Below are 23,840 nucleotides of genomic sequence, written 5' to 3' on the forward strand. Positions count from 1 at the left end.
AATGTTCCTGTGTATTCAAAGACTGTATCAACTGGGGTCTCTTTCTCCCTGTGATTTTCTCTAGCCCAGGAACTTTCATATAGTGAGATACAGGTGTACATGAAGATCAACCTTTTGAAATTCCGTTGGTGTAGCATTGAGGGAGAGGAAAGAGGAGGAAGAAGAGACAAAAATAATACTTACTTATTTATAACTGTTTTCAAAAGCAATAAGACTATACTAATTTGAAATCCCATTAAAGTTCATCAGTCAGAATGACCATGATTAAAAAGTTCACAGGTGATAAATGCTGGAGAAGGTGTGGAGAAAAGGGAACCCTCCTACACTGTTGGTGGGAATGTAGTTTGGTGCAGCCACTATGGAAAACAGTATGGAGATTACTGAAAACTAAAAATAAGACTTACTATATGATCCAGCAATCCAGTGCCTGGGCATATATCTGGAAGAAACTCAAATTCGAAAAGATATGTGCACCCCAATGTTCATAGCAGCACTATTTACAATAGCCAAGACATGGAAACCACCTGAATGTCCATCGACAGATGACTGGGTGAAGAAATTGTGGTATATATATACAATGGAATGCTACTCAACCATAAAAAGAATAAAACAATACCATTTACAGCAATGTGGGTAAACCTGGAGATGGTCATACTAAGTGAAGTAAGCCAGAAGGAGAAAGAAAAATACCATATGATACCACTTATATGTGGAATCTTAAAAAATGACACAAATGACCTTATTTACAAAACGGAAACAGACTCACAGAAAACAAACTTTTGGTTACCAGGAGGGAAAGAGGGGGGTGGAGGGATAAATTAGGAGCTCAGGATTTGCAGATACTAACTCCTATATATAAAATAGATAAGCAATAAGTTCCTACTGTTTAACACAGGAAACTATATTCAATACCTTGTAGTAGCCTATAATGAAGAAGAATATGAAAAGCAATATATATACATACATATGTATAACTGAATCACTATGCTGTACTCCAGAAATTAACACAACATTGTAAACCGACTATACTTTTTAAAAAAAGTTATCCTATTGCTTGAAGTGTTCCAATTGAAATTTGTTAGGAATACAGGTAGAAGCCAAATAAGTTTCCTAATCCTTCATGTATCTAATAAGTGTAAGACCCAGGGCTAGACAATGTAAAAAATAAAAATTACCTATGACTAGGTTATGGGTATTCAGATGGCTTAAATCTGGTAGGACACACATGCAAATATATATAGTGCAGAGCCATATTTGACAAGGACTCCATATGTGGTACAGAGCACTAGAGGCGTACATTACATATGGGTCTTTTGGAATGGAGAAGTCAGGGAAGACAAATTGGAGTGACTTTTGAGCAAAACCTTGAAGAGTTTGGTAGAGGTCTATTAAGAATAATTACAGAATGTTCACACCTTAGAAAGACTGTATTAGTGTTAGGAAGTAGTTTACAAAGTAGCTTTTTGAGAATTAAACTAGTTACATCCTCATCAAATAACAGGAGGCAAAACGTCTTGAGGCCCAAAGAAAGGAAGGCCTACTTTACTTTTAATAGCTATTTAACTTAAATAGTGTATTAGTATGTCTTTAAAAAACAAAAAAGTTATCAACAGAAGAAGGTGGGCTGCATAGGATATTGTGTATTGTGTGGATCCAGCAGTTCCCAGGGAAAGAGAACTTCCAGGAACTTGAACTTCTTGATTATTAAAGATGTGTCCTCTAATGTAGGGTGGAGATTCTTCATTGAGGTAGGTATACCACAGCTGGAGTGAAGTATTCTTTCACTTACTTTCTCCACATTGTCCACAGAGCATGATTAGTAAGTGCGGCCTCAGGATCTCAGCTGATGCATAGAGTATTGGTCTGAAGAGTTTAACTCAGGGCCTGGTGCATGACACTCAACAAAGTTGCGAAATGTGATCTGTAATTTTATACTCACCAAGGAGCCTTAATCACTAATTTCTAGGGATCTTCATCATCTTAAATGGTGTGCAGAACAGACAGTTAAGCATTCCAGGAACTGAATAAGATATCCGTATCATAAATTAATACTTGAACATTCTCAAGTGATTCTAGTTAGCTTTAGTCTATCATCAGGAACCAAATCATTTCCAGGAGGTCTGGAAAAGCCGTTTCTGAACCTTCAGTAAGGCTACAGACCCACTTGAGTAAGCCAGAGTGTTTAATGCCAATCTGTGAGATTTCTTGAGAAGTAATAAATGGGTAACTTTTCTTGAGCATTTACTGTGGGCCAAGCACTCTATTAGTGCTTCACCAGCCATGTCTGAACCTCACAAATGACCTTCGAGGTAGGTATTACAGTTCTCCACTTTTACAAATGAGAAAATTAAAGCCTGGAGATGATGTTAACTTGCCTAAGGTCACACACAGAGTTTGTTAAATGGCAGGGCCAGAATTTGAGCCTTGTTCTGCCTGTGTTCTCAGCCAGTAAGCGTACTACACAGGATTCAAATCAGGAAGACCTGGTTTCAGATCCAGTTGCACTTCTTTCCAGGAATATGATCTTAAACAAGTTACTTTTGCCTTTCCAAGCCTGAGATGCTTCATCTAAACCATAGTATGAATACTCCCCACGTAGGCTTGTTTGAAGAGTTAGAAATAAGATATGTAAAGTACCTGGCACCATTTCTGATGCATGACAGAGACACAACAAGAGGTGACTTTATTGTTTGGGGAGCTCTGGACACCTTCTGCTTCCCACCTTCCCCCTTGGCATGAGAACTCTGTGTCTTTTTCAGGTAAAATAAAACCTTTTTACTTTCAACTGTAAATACATGTCAGGAAATAAGTTGATTATTTGAATTAGAAAACAACTGGGGCTGTTAGCAGTTTTAAGGGCTGACATTTCTCCTACATAGCCACATAAAATTCTCACTGTTTTTACTGTGATAAAATATATGTGACATAAAATGTGCCATTTTAACCATTTTTAAGTATACAATTCAGTGGTGTTGATGACATTGACACTGTTGTGCAGCCATCACCACTGCCTCTTTCTGGATCTTTTCCATCACCCTAAGCAAAATCTCTGTAACCATTAAGCTGTAACTCCCTTCCCCACCCTCTGTCCTTAGCCCCTGTAATGTACTTTGACTCTATGAATTTGCCTATTACCAATATTTCATGTAAGTGGAATCATGGTATTTATCCTTTTGTGTCTGGCGTATTTCACTTAGCATGATGTTTTCAAGGTTGATCCATGTGTTGGCAGGTATGAAAACTTCATTCCTTTTTATGGTTGAATAATACTCCATTGTATGAATATATTACATTTTAGTTATCTGTTCATCTGTCAGTAGACATTTGGGTTGCTTTTGCCATTTTAGCCACATGCATTTTTAAATTCATTTGAGTTTGGATTATCTCATGATAGTAGCCTTGAAGATGCTTCATTAAAATAATAACCTTTTAAATTAAAAATTATACCCCAGTTAGAATTCATTTTAAATCTAAACTAAGTTATTCTAGTTAAGTTAAATCATTTTACTTTTTATATTACCTACCTATTGGTGGAGATACATAGCATATACTTTAAGGAAAATGATACTAGCCAGATTTAGATGTTTTTATGTTTGACAAACGGTACTTTCATGTCTGAATCAAATAAAATATTCCAGTTGCAAAATAAGTTGAAAGCATACGATATGATCGGTTTAGGGCTCATGTTTTATTTTGTCCTTTGTTTTCATGTTTTTGAAGAATTGTACTTTATTTAAATATAAAATATATTTATTTACAGTATACTTACTGTTTCTAAAGAGCAATTAAATGTTTCTTTTTATTAATTTGAAGAATTTAAAACATTCTGTCTCCTTTTCTGAAAATTACTGAAATATTGTATTTGTTTCAAACCCACAGTAATGCTTGGCAAGCATAAAAATATCTAGATCTGGCTGGCATCACTTTTCTTAAGTGTAATATACTTTTGGATGATGAGAAGGGATAAAACATGACTGATAAAGGGCTTAGAATCTATTTGGTATATCCTTAAAATGTTGGAAGGATTCTTGGAGCAGATTTAGATTTTTTCCAAGTCTGACTAAATAGCCTAGAGTTAATCATGGTCCTCTCTTTTTCAAAAATCATATAAAAGGAGTTTGCTGACAATTCTAAGGTACTTTTCAGGGCTTATATTTAGGAAGTAAAGCATGTAATGAGAATATAGTATAAATAAAAATGCTACCTGAATTTTCACCCATATTTTTTTCCAATTTATTTAGAAAATATTTCTAAATGTTTTCATTTGCAAATATTGTTGCTGTTTGGCCAGATAAGGACTTACACAGCTAACTTTCAGTTGTCTGGTAAGTGTCCAGATATAATATAAGTGATTCGTTTTAGCAGACAACCTCATTTAACCAAAATTTTCTTTCATCAAGGCATTTGTTCCAATATGATGCACCTTAGTATAATCTAGAAAACCTCAAAAAATATGTCAGTACTTGGGCTCCATTCCCAGAGATTCTGATTTCATACGTCTAAGATAGAAATTTGACAAGCGTCACATGTAATAAACATGCAGCCAGGGTTGAGAACCATTGTATTCAAGCAGGAACTAGGTGATGTTGGTGGGATTGCGAGTTGGGTGGAAGTAGTAGGAATGAGCTTTGGTCATTTCCTTCTCTTTTCTACTCAAAGTAAAACAATCCAAGAGAAGAAGAAAATCAAAGATCACTGAAAATCCAGAGTTTAGAAAATGAAGTAGTTTTTTCTTTTTGTCATTGTAGACATTGAAAGACTTTAATGAAATTTAAGTGATTCAACAAAAGATGCTCTAATGGATGACAGCGAAACTCCTACATATAATCTGCAGATAGAACCTCAAGATGAACGTCATCCTGATGACAGCGTGGGAAGTATAGTGACATGCTTGCCCTCTGCGTCAGATGAAAATGAAAATCAACTTGATGGGGATGGCCATGAGCTTCTGACCAGCAGTGACAGTGCAATGGGCAAACCTGAAGTGTTTGAGCAGGACAGTCTCAACAATAATGAAAGCTGCACACCAAGCTGTGAGGTGGATGCAAGTGAGAACTCGGAAAACACTTCTTGTGAAGGCGCCAGAGATGGACCGGCCTTCCTGGGAAAGGATCAAAAAACACCTGGAAAAAGAAGTTCAAGGAGCAAAAGAGGCACTGTTAAGAAGCTATCACAAGGTATTTTTAGAAAGTTATTATTTACACTATTCTTTAAGAATAAACCATCTTCCCATTCCATACTGTGTGTACTCTTGCTTCTTGCTTTTCTTCTCAATATATTCCAGAGCTAGTTCTATGATAACACATATGGGCACAGCTGTGTGGTATGCCTTGCGTGTGACATGTCTCTATAGTGTTCCATTGCATGGGTGTACCATAATTTATTTAACCGTTTCTTTATGCCTGGTCCCGCATTTTGCTATAACAAATGCTTTGAAATGACATTCTTTGTACATGTCTTCACATTAGGTACTTTAAATATATATAGCCTCCTTCCTATATTAGACTAGTATCTACCAATATTAGCCTTAAAAATTTCCTTCTGTCATCACTTTGGCTTTGATTTCTAACCTGGGAGTTTATGGGCTAGTACAATTTTACTCAGCCTCTTTATAGAATCTTTCCATCTCACTTAGTAGGTGAGTAATTAACATTAACATAGATTAATATACATTATATAACAATGTTGAATGACATCTAGCTTTATATTACTTTGGTTACAAAGTAATTCAGAGTATTTCTCATCTGGTATAAGTTTCACAGTTAAACTTTGGAGCTATGGGGTTTTTTGCCAAAATCACAGGGAGCTCTTGGGAAAAGGCAGCCTCTGGTTATTTCTGATCAGAAACGTGGAACTAGAGAGTTCTGGACATCCTAGACTGGCACCAACAGTTGGCGTAAGGCTCTAGTGAACAAAATAGAGTGTCTCCTCTCATCTTCTGCACTCTTCTGCTTCTTTGGCTGATTAGAAATATGGTCAGTCTGTCTATATCCTGTTTTTTTACTTGTATTTGTTTATTTGGAGTAAAATGTGAAACTTTCCAGTTTCTACAAATCAATCCTTATTTATTCAGTAGGTCAATTTGATAACTTTTTAATGTTACTTATCGTTTGGCTTTCCAGTTAACTGATCCCTTTTCCTTTGCTTTTCCTTAGCAGACTTAAAGCAAATTAAAATAATTTTTGACAAGAGATATGAAAGCATTTTCTTAAAAGACCTAAGTGTAAACATCAGTAGTGCTATTTGTATATAAATTGATTTATTTTGTAACCATAATCCAAGGACTATTTGACTGTTCTGCTCTAATCTGATCTTGTGATGTTTTTAAGAACTGAGACCTAGTTGCATATGTATTATGTATGGTCAATCATAGCTTCAAGATTCATGGCTCCTTTTGTTTCTTCCTTCCATGACCTTATTCCAGTTACCCTAGGTGTGATTATGTAATTTAAAGTTATCTAGTACTTACTATCCAGTGAGCACATATGTGTAGAATTACTATCCCCTAATGCACTTGAAATTTGTGATTTATAAAACTTATGGGTAGTCTTTATACAGATTATTTTAAAAATTAATGTATGTTTAATAAAATGAGTTTAAGAGTATAAGAAAATTGAAGTAGGAACCTAAGTTCGAATCTTATTTCTGGTTCTGGGTCACTTGGTGAGACTTAAACATTCTATACTTCAGTTTATGCATCTGTGTAATGACGATGTTCATCTACATATAACTATAAAATTCCTTCTTGAGCTGTGAATTTCTCAGATTTCTGAATAGAGATGGCATATATAAAGTTGATTAAAATTTGGTGTTTCACCTCTAGTGTGTCTGTAATTTTTCATATGTAAGGGGCACACTGGTACATTCTTCTTTGGTTTTAATCATCATCTTTAGCTGGAGTACTGTATAGGTCTCCTAAAGATGTCTCCCATCTTGTTTCTTGCTAATCCATTCTGTATGTCAAAGCTAATAATGCAGAGTATGGTTAGAGATTAGACATGTGCATATTTATTCTTCTGTACTATTTAATTCTAAGATCCTAAGTAAATGGAAGTTTCAAAATTTTGCAGATAAGTACTTTTCTAATAATAGAATAGCTTCTCAAATGTGAAACAAAATGACTTATAAAACATAATATTCAATTCCAAACCAGAAATAATTTTTTTGTAGATGAGCGTCCTCTCAACATTGTTTTGGAAACATACATTAAGGTGAATTTATTCAGTATTAATGCTTCCTTACCTAGTTTAATTTGTAATAATTTTTCATGTATCCAAAAGCTAGTACTGGTGGGAAAAAAAATGGAGCAATAGTAGTAGGAGACATCATGTTTACTAGTTTTCTGGAGACAGAAATAAGAATTCCTATAGACCTGCTAAAGCCTTAACTTGGCCCCAGGGAAGTCTAGTTGTTATTACTTTACAAAAAAGTTTTTTCCTGAAAGGAATTGAATCTCTTTGATAAGTTCAACAGGATTTCAAAACTGCATTACATCATTTTCAGTACAGTTAAATCTAGCATAGCTTCAGGTAAATATCCTAAAATCAAATGATAATGATCCAGTACATTTTTAACAGCTTGATTGAGATATAATTCACATACCATATATTCACTCATATATTAAAGTGTACAATTGAGTGATTTTTAGTATATTCACAAAGCTGTGCAGTCATGACCACAGTCAGTTTTAGAACTTTTTCACCACCACAAAAAAAAAACCTATTAGCAGTTAGTCCCTATTTCCCGAGCCACCCCAGCCCTAGGCAACCACTAATCACTGTCTTTCTCTATAGATTTGCCTACTCTGAACATTTCGTACAAGTGGAATGATACAATTTATGGTCGTTTATCACTGGCTTCTTTCACTTAGCATATTTTCAAGATCCACCTATGCTGACATTTATCAGTGCCTTATTCCTTTTTATGGTCAAATAACATTCTGTTTCATGGATATACCACATTTCATTTGTTACCTGTTGATGAGCATTTGAAATGATTCTACTTTTTGACTATAATGAATAATGCTCCTATGAACATTGCATGTAAATTTTTTTTGTGGGTGTATCTCAGTGGGTTTTTTTGTTTGTTTTTGGTTATATATGCCTAGAAATAGAATTACTGGATCATAAAGTAACTCTATATTTAACTTTTTAAGGTCCTGTCAAACTGTTTTCCAAAGTGGCTACACCATTTTACATTCCTAGCAGCAATATATGAGGGCTGCAGTTTTTCCACAACTTCTCCAACACTTTGACTCTTTAATTATAGCCACAAATTTTTTGTAGAGATATAATTTACATGCCATAAAGTTCACCTTTATGAGGTGTACAATTTAGTGGCATTAGTATATTTACAACGTTGTGCAACCATCACCAGTATCTAATTCTAGAACATTTTATCCTCCTCTTAAAAGAAACTCTGTACCCATTAGCATCACTCCCTGTTCATCCCTCCCCCCAAGCCTATGGCAGCCACTAGCTCATAAATTTTGTATGGTTGTAAGAAACAAGTTCAGATTAAGTGTCTAATGGGTACCATAACAATATGGACATTTATTCAGTCACCATAGTATCTAAGCAGTTGACAACACAGTTCAGCAAATGACAGGAAGCCAGAGATAGACAGCACATGAAAACTGAGGAAGGAAGACCTTTCCAGATTGATTTGCCACTATTCGTTGCCCTGATTTGTTTCCACTCAGGCCTTCATAGTGTGGCCAGCTGGGAGGTGACAAGGATGACATGAAAGCTAGAGGGAAACAAACCTTGGAAATGGGTCGGTGGCTTGGAGTTAGGGTTGTGTAGTGAGAAAAGACTTCAGGTTTGAATTTTGGCTCTGCCTGTTGCCATCTGTGGGACCTTAGAAAAATAATTCATTTCCCTGAGCCTCTTTCTTAGTCTGAAGGTAGGCTGATCCCACATGTTTTGCAGGATTGTCCTTAGAATGAGTGATGCTGTTTGTTAAGCACTTTGTAAAATACCCAGCATGAAATAGGTGCTTTTAATGGTAGCTGTCTTCCTTTATGTATGTCACAAGATGATTTTTAAGTGGCATGACTAGGAACAACATTCAACAAAATTAAGTACTTGGTTTAGTTTGACTTTAAGCCCATCTTACCTCTTTTGTCAGTATCTTTCTTAGCTCTTGGAATCTTGTTAATACTCTATGTTCAAGTTTACCTAACCCTGCCTCTCTCCTATAAGGTACATTTCTAAAAACATACTTCCAGTGCCATCCTAGTTTAATATTAGCTGTAACAGGTCTGCTGGAATGTTAATTGATGTCTACAGTCATAACCTGTAATGCCGTAAGTATGAATCCTCAAGGCGTATTTTCATCTTACATATCTGGCTTTGATTGTAGCAGAACCTTTATACCTGGCCTCTAAACTTGAATGCCTGTTGGAGCCAGTTGAGTGATTTATATACTGGTAGTCATGGCCAGGATTGAGATCATTCAGATTGACATGAACTATGGTGAACAGAAGTGTGTATACCCTAAATGCATTCAAATTTAGAAATGTAAAAGCCTAGCTAAATTCCTGTAAGAAGAATGATTGGTGCTGGGGTTGATATTTGGGGGTTGTAACCCCTTCTGTCAGTTAGGCAGGTAAAGACACAATTTAACTCTCTACAGACTATACACTAAACTTCCATAATTCTGAAGTCCTGGTTTACCTTATCTCTGCTCCTAGAAAATGTTTCAGCCCTTTTAAACTAAAATTTCTCTGGAAAGTGACCTGTAGAAACAGTTGCCTGTCTTTTTACTCTTCCCTCGTTAAGGGATTGACCGGTGAAGACAGACAGTATCAATTCTGAAAGTTAGCAGTTCTCTATGTAATAATAAGAGTTCTTGGTTTATATAGTTTTGAATACTTTTAGAATCAGAAGGGACTTTTAAGGTCACTAGCCAAAATTAACTTTAAAAAAAAAACAATATTAATTGTGTATTAGTTTTCTATTGCTGATATAACAAATTACCACAAATTTAGTGGGTCAAAACCAAATGTATTATCTTACGGTTCTATGGGTCAGGAATCTAACACAGGTCTCACTGGGCTAAAATCAAGGTGTCAACAATGCTGCGTTTTTTTCTGGAGGCTCCAGGGGAAAATCAGCTTCCTTACCCTTTTCACCTTCTACAGGCTGCCTGCATTTCTCCTCTTGTGGTGTCTTTCCTCTCTTTTCAAAGCTAGCAAGGGCATGTCGATAACTTCTGACTTTCTTTTCCATGTTTAAGAACCTTTGTGACTGTATTAGGTCCACCCAGTAATTCAGGATAATCTCCCTTTTTAAGTCACCTGATTAGGAAACTTAATTCCATCTGCAGCCTTAATTCCCTTTTGCAGTGTAATCTAACATATTTATAGGATTGAAGATTGGGACATGGTTGTTTCTGTCATTATTCTGCCTACCACAAAAAGATTTTAATTAAGATAGACTAGTTGACTTTGCATGATAGACGAATTCTCCTCTTTATAAAATAGTTTTCTTATCTTATTTTGTACAACCATACAAGGTTATTAAGTCAACAGATACTTATTGTATGCCAGGCACTATAAAACTGTTGGTGAGCTTGCCTTTGAGTGTTTTATGTGTGAGGGCAGGAACCAAGTAACTAACAAGTGTAGTCTAGCAAGATGGGAGTCATGACTGGTACTAAGTAAGCACATGACTGTGGAAATACACTGTCCTAGGAGGGTTATGAAAGGCTTGCAGGAGGAACTGATATCTGAGCTGAGGCAGGACAAGTAAGTGCTAGCCAAGTAAAGAAGATGGAGATAAAGGGGAGAGAAAGGACATTACTGGTTTCAGGCACATCATGGATTAAAACCTAGAAAACAAGAAGACAGCACTTTGTGTTTGGCAACTGTCAATATTCTGTTTGGCTGGAGCAGAATAAAAGGGAAAAATGAATCTAGGGGAAATAGTAGAGAGTAGAGCAGTAGAGAGGTTGAGGCTCAAAAGATTAGCAAGTTTCTGATTATAAAAGATTTTTTTGTGTTAAGTCCACAAACAATAAGTGCTGGAGAAGGTGTGGAGAAAAGGAAACTCTCCTACACTGTTGGTGGGAATGTGGTTTGGTGCAGCCATTATGGAAAAAAGTACAGAGATTCCTCAGAAAACTAAAAATAGACTTACCATATGATCCAGCCATCCCATGCCTGGGCATATATCTGGAGGGAACTCTAATCCGAAAAGATACATGCACTCATTCACAGCAGCACTATATACAGTAGCCAAGATATGGCAGCAACCTAAATGTTTGTTGACAGATGACTAGGTAAAGAAGTTGTGGTATATATACAATGGAATACAACTCAGCCATAAAGAAGAATAAAATAATGCCATTTGGAGCAACATGGATGGACCTAGAGATTATCATTCTAATGAAGTAAGCCAGAAAGAGAAAGAAAAATACCATAGGATAACACTTATATGTGGAACCTTAAAAAAGGAAAAAAAGAGGACACTATAATGAACTCATTTACGAAACAGAAACAGACTTGCAGACATAGTAAACAATCTTATGGTTACTGGGGGAATGGGAGTGGGAAGGGATAAATTTGGGAGTTTGAGACTTGCAAATGTTAGCCGCTATGTATAAAAATAGATTTTAAAAAACAAGTTTCTTCTGTATAGCACAGGGAACTATATTCAATATGTTGTAATAACCTTTAATGAAAAAGAATATGAAAACAAATATATGTATGTATATGCATGGCTGAGACATTGTGCTGTACACCAGAAATTGATACATTGTAACTGTATTTCAGTTAAAACAAAGAGACAAATAAATAAAAGCAATTGCTTCAAGTTAAAAAAAAAAAGATTTTTTTTGTGTTATAATAAGCAGTTATGGGCCTTCTCAGCAGGTTTGGAGCAAGAAAGTGACATGATGTGAGTTGTATTTTTTAGAAAGATTGTTCAATCCATTGTGGAGAACGGGTTAGAACAGTGCAAAATTAGAGGCAGTGCAACACATTAAAGGGCTTTCACAATAATCTGTGCAAAGAGTGCTGGTGATCTGTACTGAGGAAATAGAGCTGTGGGGCTGGAAGGAAGTAAGTGGATTCAGAGTTATTAAGGAAGTGGAATTAACTAGACTGGATCATAGGTTAGGTATGAAAAAAGAGTACAGGATAATCCTCAGTTGTTGGATTGTCAGATCCATGATAATGCCACTTACTGAGAGTGGAAATACAGGAAACAAAGCAGTCTGGGGAGAAGAGGGTGGGAGGCAGTGGTGATTTGGGGGCATGTGTTTGGATTCTCTTAGTCACATTTAAGTGGACATGTTCAACAGGCTGTTGGTCTAGGTCTCGGGACTATGGTCTTGGCTAAAGATTTAGATTTGAGAGAGTGAGAAAGGGTCCTAAAACTACGTGTTCTAACCCCTTAATTTTTACAAGTGAGGAAGTTAAGGTTTAATGTAGAAAGTGCCATATCCATCTTTGCAGGGGAGGGGGTAAGAATTAGGATGTGAATCTGAGGCTCCTAATGAGCCAGTTGTTTTCCATGCAGCGGAATCCAAATTCTCCAGCTGAACAGTGAGGGTTCTCTGGATAACAGTTAATAATAGTGATGGTAATTCACCAACTTTTATTGATTTTCTACTGTGTTAAGTGTTTGCCAGGTACTCAGTGCAGTGCCTGCAGTGATGACAAGATAGATCTTGTCCTTACCTCATGGACTTTTTATGGAGTTTAGTGCAAAGGCAGGCATTAAATGATAAAATTATGGCAGGAGTGCGTGGTACTTGAAGTCAGTTCTGGGAGTTATGCCTTGGGGTAGGGTGAAGCACTGCTTTCTTTGAAACTGACACAAATGTGTATTAAATGGATAGAGCTATTTGGAGGTTGGTAAGAGATGAGCTTGAAGTATGATCCCTGGGAATTCTGTTAATGATAGAGAACCCTTTAGTGGAAAGCTCAGTTAGGGGTTGATAGTTTGGGGTAACATATCACCTCTTTCTAGAAGCTACCCTAATCTGATAGCTAGAATGGTGGAAATGTGCACCCTGCCCTCCACTAGCTCTTTCCAACAGACTGCTCCATTTCTAGGAGTATTGGGCATGGTATGTTGCAATTGAAAACACGAAAATGTAGGGGACAGGAACAACAGAATATAATAAAAAAGCAGATAATTTAAGAATTTTGCATTGTCTATGTAATATCTTTTGCTGCATAACAAATTTCCCCAAATTTCAGCGTCTTAAAACAACGAACATTTATTATCATGGTTTCTGTGAATCCAAAATCTGAGTGTGGCTTACCTTGGTGCCTCTGACTCAAGTCTCATGAGATTATGAACAAGGTGTTAGTAAGGCCTGCAGTCATCTCAAGGCTTGGACTGTGGCTGGAGGATCTGCTTCCAAGCCCACTCACATGGTACTTGGCAGGCCTCGGTCCCTCCCTCTGTGGCTCATCCCACAGGGCTGCCTTACCGCATAACAGCTGGCTTTCCCTAGGGCTAGCGATCCAAGAGAGAGTACCCCATTTAGAAGGCACACTTTTTTAGGACCTTATTTTAAAAGAGACCTTCCATTACTTCTGCCATTTCATTTATTAGAAACTGATTACCAGAAACAGACTCACAGACATAGAAAACAAACTTAACAGGGGAGGAAGAGGGTGAGAAGGAATATTTGCAGATACTAACTAATATGTATAAAGTAGATAAACAACAAGTTTATACTATATAGTGCAGGGAGCTATATTCAATATCTTATAACCAATAATGAAAAAGAATATGAAAACAAATACACATATGTTCATGTATGACTGAAGCATGCTGTACACTAGAAACTGACACATTGTAAAATGACTGTATTTCAATAAAAATATGTATATACAAGAAAAAAAAAAAAAGAAAAAGACTGCTGTTGAGCTGTGGGGAGGGCAAGAGTTTTAACATGCTGTTAGCGGATATCCTAAGTGAGGAGGCCCACCAAAGTGTAGGTCCTTGCCTCTGGATGTGAAGGATTTTGCAGCATAGACGGGGGGAAAAGTGGAAAAATTGCTTTATTTCTCAAAAGAGGAAAAGGAAGGAAAGCACTCTAGCAGGGAGAAGGTAAGAAAAGTGCTCGAGAGGGGAGCTTTCAGCCAAGATGGCTGGTAGTGATTTAGAAAAAAACGGATGTGGGGCGAGAGGAGGGACGTGCCCCACCAAGTGTGGGTTCTTGGCTTCGTGCAGGAAAGAATTCAAGAGCGAGCCAGTTGGTTGAAGGTAAATTTATTTAGAGGGATACATACTGCATAGTGTGTAGGCCATTTCAGAAGGCAAGAGAAAGGCCACTAGGTGTGGGGGTTGGGTGCTCAGGTTAAAGTAAAAGTAGATACTGTGAATGAAAAATAACTGCAAACCATATCGGTAAACAAAGATTGCTGAAACCATCAAGTCATCAGCAGCTGCTGCCACCTCCAGTGAAGACAAGCCTGCAGCCACCCTGCAATGGTGCACTCTGAGGGGACTCAGAATAAGAAAGGACAGGATACAGGCCCTAGATAGCTGGATGCTTGTCAAAGGAATGAGTTCAGTGAGCCCAAATGTTTGCTTCCTCCCATTCATAGAAAAGCGCTAAATTCTTTAACTTGAGATGTCTGATTTTCTTCAGGTTAACAAATCATCTTTTAATGCTCTGACTATCTGGTCTTTGTTGTAAAACTCCTATATATCCTAGCTCCTCCCCACCTCTTTGGAGCAGTCCCTAAGAGCGATCTGAGAGGCTGTCATCCTGGGCTCAAAGGGGTTCAAGTCCTCAGAAATGTCCGCCAAATAAAACATAACTCTCAACTTTTAGGCTGTGCATTTATTTCAGTCGACCGCTCCACAAACAGAGTGCTGGCTGACTCCGAAGAGGAGGGTGCCCCGAGGGCACGTTGTGCCAGTTTTTATGGGCTTGGTAGCTACATACGCTAACAAGTGGGAGGGCCATTCCAATTACCCTGAGGAAAGGACTGGGATTCCCAGGAATTGGGCCACCAGCCACAGTTTGACCTTTTATGGTTAGCCTTGGAACTGTCATGGCACCTGTGGGCATGTTATTTACTCTGCTAATACATTACAGCTCAAGGGCTACTAGAAGTCAAATCTCCCACCACCTTGAGCCTCAAGGCCTACCAAGAGTTGAATCTTTTTTTGGTTTTAATTGCTGTCATTCCTTGAATGGCTGTGCCCTGCGCCCTTCCCTCCTGTCTCAATATTATCTCTCTTTTAGAGATGGAAGAGGAAAAAAGCATAAACCTTAAAGCCTCTTAAGGATACAGTGGTTGAGATAGAGTTTAAATCCTATAGAGCTCTAGGAAAACAGTTTAGCAGTTCCTAAGAAAATTAAAACTGATGCTGAGATTTCAGTGAATGATGAAGTTATAATGTATAACATTTAAAGTTTTAAAATTTGGTGCCTCACTTCAGGAGCTGTGGGCCCAGCATTTATCCTTTGATTTTTCTCCCCAAGTTTGTGTTACTTCTTATTAGCAAAAAAGTTTCTCCTAAGATCCAGAAGTAGTTCTGAAGTTATCAGATCAACGTTTAGAGAGGAAAGCTTAACTTCTTTAGCCTTTCATATGATAAACACATCTACCTTCCTGTTCAGTTCTATTTCAATTTTGGCAAGGCATGACTTCAGGTTATTGTTAATTCCCTTTTTTCCTTTGGGAGAATCAAGTTTTTAGTCAGGTTTTAACTTGCATACTTTAGCTCTCTTTTTTTTTATATTCTTAATTATAATTCTGCATAAAATAGTTTGTGTGCCAATAGAAGCAGTCAGATACACAAACTTAATTTAAGGAGGAGAGTAGCTTGTGGTTTCTGCATTTTTTTTTCGTATAATTAGTTTTCTTTGAATATTTTGTGGTTAACAGGCATAACTGTTTTAAGGTGTTCTACCATGATGGAAATTTATTCTAACATAGGCATTTTATTTACTTCTCAAAGGACTTTCTTCAGGAGATACCATACCTTTAATGCAAGGAAGTACACTACCTGCAGCCCCACATGCTGTTCGTGATGAAGAGTCTGCAGAAGTAAATGCCAATGATCAGCTAGAAGCCCCGAAGCTAGTTCTCCAATCACTGTTCTCACTTATAAGAGGTGAAGTTGAGGAGTTGGATTCAAGAGCACTTCCCCTTTGCCTTCATCAGGTACCATGTTAAACCCTTCACTTTCAGCCTCACTAAAATCCTGGGACCAATATTTGTAATAATCTAAAATTCAGTTCTCTGTAATTGATTCTACCCGATATGTCATCGGTGGGCCCAGGAGAAGCTGACCCTGGATCAGCGGCTGGGGGAAATTTGGTATATCACCAAATTTGGTGGCCACCCGTTGGCCTTGGATAATCAATCTATAGTTCAAATAGTTGCTGAATTCTTTTATTTAGTGAATAAGCCATGTACAAGTAAGAGTCATTATAGCAAGTACTTAGTAAGTACCAATAAGTTGACAAAACTAAGCTGGACACTGGGGAAACAGATTACCTACAGAGCAAATCCCTGAGAGGCACTGTGGAATAGCAGAAACAGTTATGTTGATAATTATAGAAGTCTATATAAAGTGTTAGAGTAGATATGTGTTTAAGGAGCAGTGAAAACACAAAGTGTGTAATTAACTTTGTCCTGTGGACATTAGGGGAAAAGAAGTGACATTTGAGTTGGGTTTTGCAGGATGTATAGGCTCTCACTAGATGAACAAAGTGAGCTGGTACGGAGAGAGGTCCGCCTCTGCAAAGGCATGGCTGGCACACTGTTGGAGATTCAGGGGGAAAAGAGACAGGGATTAAGATTGGATAGTTGGATAGTTTGTGGCATAGAGGCCTGTTTTTAGGGGCTGGGAGCTTTTAATTATGGGAGTGCCAGAATTTGAATTTCAGAAAAATAACTCTTCTGGTGACTAAGAGGATGAATTAGAAGGTGGAGAACCTGGAGACTGGAAGGCTTTTAGGATAGTGATGAGGAAGCTTTTTTACACAAGAGCTAATTCTGAAAAGGTTAAGATATTCATGAGCTGCATTTTATTTTCTTTTAAAATGAAAATAATTGGTGTATGGGAATGGGAAAAGCCTCGCTTTTTATTTCACTCACTCCTATTTCATTTAACTTTTCTAATGAGCAGTGGATAATTTTTAATTTTTAAAAAGAAAAATAGCTTTTGTACCAAGGCAGGAAAACGTATATTCTTACAAATTTGTTTTACCTCCTTGGTGGGCTTGAAGAATGCCTGTGAGAAAATGTGTGCTACTTTTTGACCTCTATCTGGTATGTTACTAACATATGTAGTATATGTCACCATAGTTGAGAAGCACCAGTACCAAGGCAGCCTTCTAATCTTTCAGTTTTCCTTAAATTTGTACAGTGGATTGAGTTTGTCAAGTGTATTCACACTTTTGTTATTTCATTCTCCAAACAATTTAGAGAGCTATTATCATCATCCTTATAAATGGGGAGATGGAGACTCCCTCAGAAAACAGGTTCCTTATAATTCTAGAGCTAGAATTTGTTAATTCCCATTCAGTGCCTCTGTTTTGGGGACAACTTGGGGGAAATTTGAATATGAGCTATATATTAAATATTATTATTGCATCAGTGTCTAATTTTTGGAGATTGATAATGGAATTGAAGTCATGTAGGAGAGTATCCTCATTCTTGGGAGACACATGTGCAAGTAGTATGTAGGAATAAAGCGACATAATTCCTGCAACTCAAGATATTTCAGTGGGAAAAAATAGAGGGAAAGACAGAAAGGAAATTTGGCAAAACATCAACAATTGACGAACTGCCAAAAGATATATGGCTGTTGATTTTACTATTCTTTGAACTCTTCTGTAGAATTTCAGTAAAAAATTGGGGAAAAGGCACTTGGAGTAAAGATGGAAATAGCAAATGTTGTCAGATCTTTTCAAGCAGTTTATGTCACTGGGCTATTGTTAAAGTTAAGAAGAATGTTCTTTTCTACTGATAGGCAATCCTACAACTGAAGCAGATTCTAGTAGAAAATCATATTTTTAGGCAGGAAATGATAACACTCTTGATCAGATGAAGATTATTTGATTTTTTTATGTCTCAAAGTAAAATTCCACCCTTATCTCCCAGGAACACGTCCCTGAGGTTATGCTTTGTCCCATAGGTTATGCTTCTTAAATACCTCAGCAATCTCTCCTCTCCTGGCAAAGGAGCTTAAAGAGTCTAGTGGTAGTTTAAAAGTATGGCCTTTGACTCTACCACTAACAAGCTGAGTGGCTTTCAGTTTCCTTTTCTATAAAGTTGTAGAGGACTTAGTGAAATAATGCACATAAAAGCACTTAACATAGTACTTGGTACACAGTAAAAGCCAAATAACTGTTAAGCATTATAAATGTATTTCTGTCACTCAGTCAAACACTGCTTGTTGGAAAGAGATGCTGAAGCCTGCAGTAAACTGAGACGTTAGGGCAACAAGAGTCAGCTGACAGCTGCCTTCCTCAGCCCAAGAATACAAAATATCCTGACACCTTCCAAGGGAGTCACAAATCAGGGAGAAGTGGAGTGACATTTTATTCATTAATCAGTAATTCCCAGCATCTCATACTCTGCTTTTCATTTGGATTTGTCAGTTGTTGACATTTAACCAAATTTTCATATCCCGCCCCCACTCCCAAACGTTTATTTTCCACTGAAACATTTAAAAGTAATGTTCAGGCATATCACTGCACATAAATTGCCAAGAACAGTGACACTCTCCTACATAGCCTACAATGTCATTATCAACCCCAAGAAATGAGACATTGGTTTAATAATATTTAATATACTGCCTGTATTAGTTTCCCTCAAGTTTTTCCACAGATGTTCTTTATAATTAAGTTTTCCCCTAATCCAGAATTCAGTGAAGGAGTGCACATTGCATTTGGTTGTGAATATTCTTTAGTCTGTGGTAATCCGGAACAATCCTCTACCTTTTGTTTTGTTTGATTGTTTGTTTTTACTTTCATAACGTTGACACTTACAGAGCCCAAGAATTCTTGTAAAATGTCCCATAATTAGTCTCTGATTATTTCTTCATGCTTTGATTCAGGTTAAAATTTATTGGATAAGAATTGTACTTACCTAACATTCCATCCTCCGTTCTCTCTTGAACTCACTCCAGTCTGGCTTTTGTGCCAACTGCTCTACGAAAAAACTGCATTGTAAACGCAGGCAGTGACCTCCATGTTGCATACTTGTGCAAGTCTAGTGATCAGTCCTCAGTTTTCATCTTACTGGAGGTATTAGAAGCTCTGACAAATTGATCACATACATGTTTTGCAGCATTTTCCTTATTTGCCTTTTAGGACCCCTCACTTCTGGCTTTTACATCTTACTTCACTAGTCATGCCTTCTCTGGCTCAATTGTTCCTCCAAATTTTCACTAATTTTTAATCATTGGAATGCTTCAGGATTCAGTTCTTAGCTAAGACTCCAGAGGAGTGTCGTGCACATTGCAAACTTAAGATGTCCAAACTCAAACTTTGATTTTTCTCCAAAAACTATTGCTTTCCTAGTATTCCCCCTTCGGTAAAATGGCAACTCCACCCCTCCGGTTGCTGGGACCAAATACTTTAAAGGCATCCTTCACTTTTCCTGGCATTCAAATCCAATCAGCAAGTCCTGCTGACCGACTTCAGTATATGTATCCAGATTCTAACTCCTTACTTCCTTCATTGCCACCATCTCAGTACAAGGCACCATCAAATCTCACCTGGATTCTTGCAGTCTACTGCTTGTAGAAACTTCCCTGCTTTACCCTTACTTCCATTTAGTTTTCTTTCCTCTACACAGCAGTCATTGTGATCTAGATAAATGTATCAGGTCATGTCACTTCTCTGGTCAAAGCCATGTACTGACTTCTCTTCTTATCCAGAGTAAAATCCAAAATTCTTGGCCTGCAAGACCCTACATAATCCAGCTCTGTTACCTCTTAGACCTTAATTCCTAAAACTCTCCTCCTTACTCACTCCTTTCCAGGTACACTGGCCTCCTAACAGTTTCTCAGATTTACCAAGGATATTCCTACCTCAGGGCCTGTGGTATTTCCTTTCCCTTCTTTCTCAGGAAGCTGCTGGATGATGTCCTCCACCAAAACAAGGGAGTAAACCAAGGACCAGGAAGATGTGAGATATAGGAAATTGGGGCTGCTACCCTGGAGATAGGTGAAGGGAGATTCTAAGATGGCAGCTTTGTACCAAGAAGGAGAGAGTGATTCTGTTTAGAGCAGATTGGAAGGGTCTGGGGAGAAACCTTTATATCATTTTCCAGTTTGCTGTGTCTGAATGTATTGAGAGAAGATTTAGACTCTTGGTGGAGTAGAGTTGTATAATGACAAGAACATGGAAAACTATACCAAAAAAAACCAAACCACTCCAGGGAAAACAAAAGATTTTCAGGAAAGAAAAAATAACAAGAGTTTACTACATGGCTTGATTCATAATAAGGAAAACATTAAATATTTATCTACCCATTACTATAATATAACAATATGGAGTAGGTAAGTCTGTGAGAGAAAGTGTGTGTGGTGTATGTTTGTAGGGTTTGTGTGGAAGAGGAGCAAAGGACTCAATCCTCATCTTCTAAAACTGAAAAATTAAGAAATAGCAAACATAAACATAATGTTTAGGGATACAGAGGGAAAAAAAAAAACAGACAAAAGAAATCTAAGTGCTCCAGAAGAAAGTAGAATAGGACAAGAAGGTTAGGGCTTTCAGTGGGGAGGGGGGAGGTAATTAGATTTTACTTACTTATTTTTTTTTTCAGAGGCAGTACTGGGGATTGAACCCAGGACCTCGTGCATGCTAGGCATGCACTCTACCACTTGAGCTATACCCTTCCCCAAGAAGGGTAGGGCTTTCTTAACACACCTTAAAGAACTCTTTGACTCCTTAAACCATATGCATGTGTAAAAGACGACATTTATAATCCAAGCATTAGTTAAGAATAGCATCTAGGTTAAGGTGGTAACAGTGGAAATGGAGTGTGATGAATTTGAAATCTTCTTGATGGACGATAGTAAAAAGGGGATGGAAAAGAAGTCAGAGAGAAATGACTCTAAGATATCCGGTTGGGAAGAATGGTAGTACCATTAACAGAAATAAGGAAGTAGAGATGGAGAGTTAATTTGGCGACAGTTATTAAAGTGTATAACTGAAGTCGTAAACTTGGAAGCATTTCATATAGAAGTGAGAAGAAAAACATTAAGTGCTGTACTCTGTACTTGGTGAGCTTATCCCAAAACTAGTCTCGGACTCAGGCAGACAATGGCTCCACTGGGATCCTTGAAGCCACTCTGTGAGACATTGGCCAAAAAATTACACCTTCCTAATTCCCTTTTTTTGTTCCCTGGTAGGTTAAAAAAAAAAAAGCCTGAAACAGGATAACCTTAAAACTGTTGCTTGCTCTCCCAATGTGATTTTCAACTAACTTCTTCACATGATTCTACTCTGCATCTTGCACTGCTGGTCCAGAGTCAGACTCAAAAACCATATAAGACACTTACTGCTGTGTGCTGGGCACTATGCTAGACACATTCCCTCACTTAATCCTTACAGCAGCCCTATCACTTAGAGTGGTAGATATTATTGTTCCTGTTCTACAGATAATGAAGCTGAGGCTTGAGACGTGAAATGACAAGTCAAAGGTCTTACAGCTGATAGTGGCAAAGCTTTGGCTAGAATACAGTCAGATTATTCACCTCCAAACCTCACGTTTTTTCTGCTCTACCAGGCTACCTTCCAGATTTAGATATATGGGGCATCAAAAAAAAAAAAAATCTAGACTTGCCAGGGGTAAGTTTTTATATGGGAAATGCCCTGTGTATTTATTTTTCAAGCTGCCTTTCACCTGGAAATGCCTTTTACTTTTAAGGCAGTGAGTTTCATGACTGTCTTTATAGCTGCACTTACAGTACTAGAACTGTCACAGAAACCTGAAAGCTAATTGATTTCACTGAAAATTTACAAAGAGGTGATTGAGTCCTTCTATATTGCTGTATTGCTCCTGGAAGAATATTAGATACATAGAATAAATTTTAAGCTAGGAAATATTTTTCTTTAAAAGTATTCTTTTTTCCACTGTGAAACTTGAGGAAAAACATTCCTTTTGTTGCTAGCTTAGAGGTTTGACAAGTGCTTTATTGCTCTTTACATTGGCACCTACCTGGAAAATTGGAGATAGTGATCTATAAACAGAGTACCTTTTCCACTAGAGACTTAGTAAAAATCAGTGAAAACTGAAAGAGTAAAGCACTTAATAAAATATTATAAATCTGACAAGAGTCAATTTATGCAAATATTTCTCAATGAATACTTTGGTTTTGTTGTTCTATTTATAGAATGCTGTATCTAAATAAAAGACCCTGAAGTTTTTAGAATCAAAGAATTTTTAAATTTAAAGGTGACACAGTGTGAATCTCCTAAGCGATAAGCCTCAACTGGGACCAGATCTTGAGTCTCTGGACCCCACTCCCTCCTCCCCACCACCCCATCCAGTGCCCCTTACACTGTACAGCACTTTATATATATTCCAGACATCATTGCTGAACTATTAGTACTTTGTCCAGCATTTTCTGGAATATCAAAAGAGAATGAAAAGTCAGCATCCCATAGGGTAGTTTGTGAAATAGATATGAAATGAATGAATTTTAAGATCTCATATGATACATATTTCAACTTTTTAATTTTTGATAAAGTCATTCACTTATGTTATACCTTTATAAAACTCAATAGCATTTCCCTCATTCTTTAGAGTTCTTAGTTCTAAGCTCTAATGAAACAGTGATGTTTGCTTTAACTTGAAATAGAATAAGAAGAATAAAATTATACAAGGACCAAAGAATGTCTATTTGCTTTGCTTATGATAAGTGACTTCGGAAATGTGTCCTGTGCCTACAGTCAGATTCTTTTCTGAACTAGTGACTGTAGTTAAATAGGAGTTTTCTTAGTTTGATATCAAAGACTTTGAAAGTTTCAAGGTCTTGATTTCTTCCAAATTTGTCTTTTCATCCAAATGTTAATTTAATTTCCTCTGTTTTTTATTTCTTTTTAACAGATAGCAGAGTCCTATTTCGAGGAGGAGGATTGTATCCTTTTCTTAATTACAAGAAGAAATTCATAGAACTCTTTGAGAACTACTAATTTTTTTTAAAAAAAACCTGAGATTTACATACAATGCAGTGTATAATCTGTTGTTTTCACTGGTTTTTAATAGTTGTATCCACCCATGTAACCACCTCGGAAAGCAACATGTAGGGAATTTGGCACTCCAGAAAATTGTCTAGAACCACCCAATTTGACCCATGAAAAGCCCTAATTTTACCAAAATCTAAATATTTGTGTGTTTAGGAGGGGAGAAAAAACATGTTGCCAAAAAGTATAATTTAAAAATCCATTGTATTTTTTTTCTTTTGAACTAAACAGAAGTACAAGCCAAGTAATATTCATATGGTAGAGCCTGTCAAGCATATTATGCACAGCAAATCTCGGTACTGTCTTATTACAGCTGTGTATCTGCAAAGGGAAGAGTGAGTTCTTCACTAGCAATAAACAGAATGAATGTCATGTGAGGCTGCATGTTAGCTTTTGTATAGAAAAGATTTCTTCCCTTAGTTTTTTAATCTCTCTCTTTTAAAATTGTTTTTCTTTTTGGGGGATGACCCAATATAAACTCTCTAGAAAGAATGTATCCTTTGTATCTCTGTTTCCCCATTTCTGTGATTTCTTTTTCCTCCTGACCTTGCTGACTTTCACCACATCTCTGAGCAGACTGAAGAATAAGTAGTTATCATCCTGAACCCTATCAAGCAATCTATGGTAGCAACTTGAGATAATGGCAGTTC

General features: G+C 37.1%; 1 protein-coding gene across 2 annotated transcripts in view; it reads left to right on the forward strand.

Moving 5' to 3' along the window:
- CNST (consortin, connexin sorting protein) overlaps positions 1–23,840 on the forward strand; it is a 73,152-nt gene that overhangs the window by 18,257 nt on the left and 31,055 nt on the right. Inside the window, exons 2-4 of one of the 2 annotated variants that reach the window (XM_006188108.3) lie at positions 4,749–5,177; positions 15,939–16,144; positions 23,054–23,084. In XM_006188108.3, coding sequence (XP_006188170.1) covers positions 4,799–5,177; positions 15,939–16,144; positions 23,054–23,084 — 616 coding nt within the window. In that variant the 5' untranslated portion in view covers positions 4,749–4,798. The remainder of the gene's footprint in view (positions 1–4,748; positions 5,178–15,938; positions 16,145–23,053; positions 23,085–23,840) is intronic. The other variant, XM_014562129.2, reaches the window with a different exon arrangement.

This window comes from Camelus ferus, chromosome 23 (genome assembly GCF_009834535.1).
Source record: "Camelus ferus isolate YT-003-E chromosome 23, BCGSAC_Cfer_1.0, whole genome shotgun sequence".
Lineage (NCBI taxonomy): Eukaryota > Metazoa > Chordata > Mammalia > Artiodactyla > Camelidae > Camelus > Camelus ferus.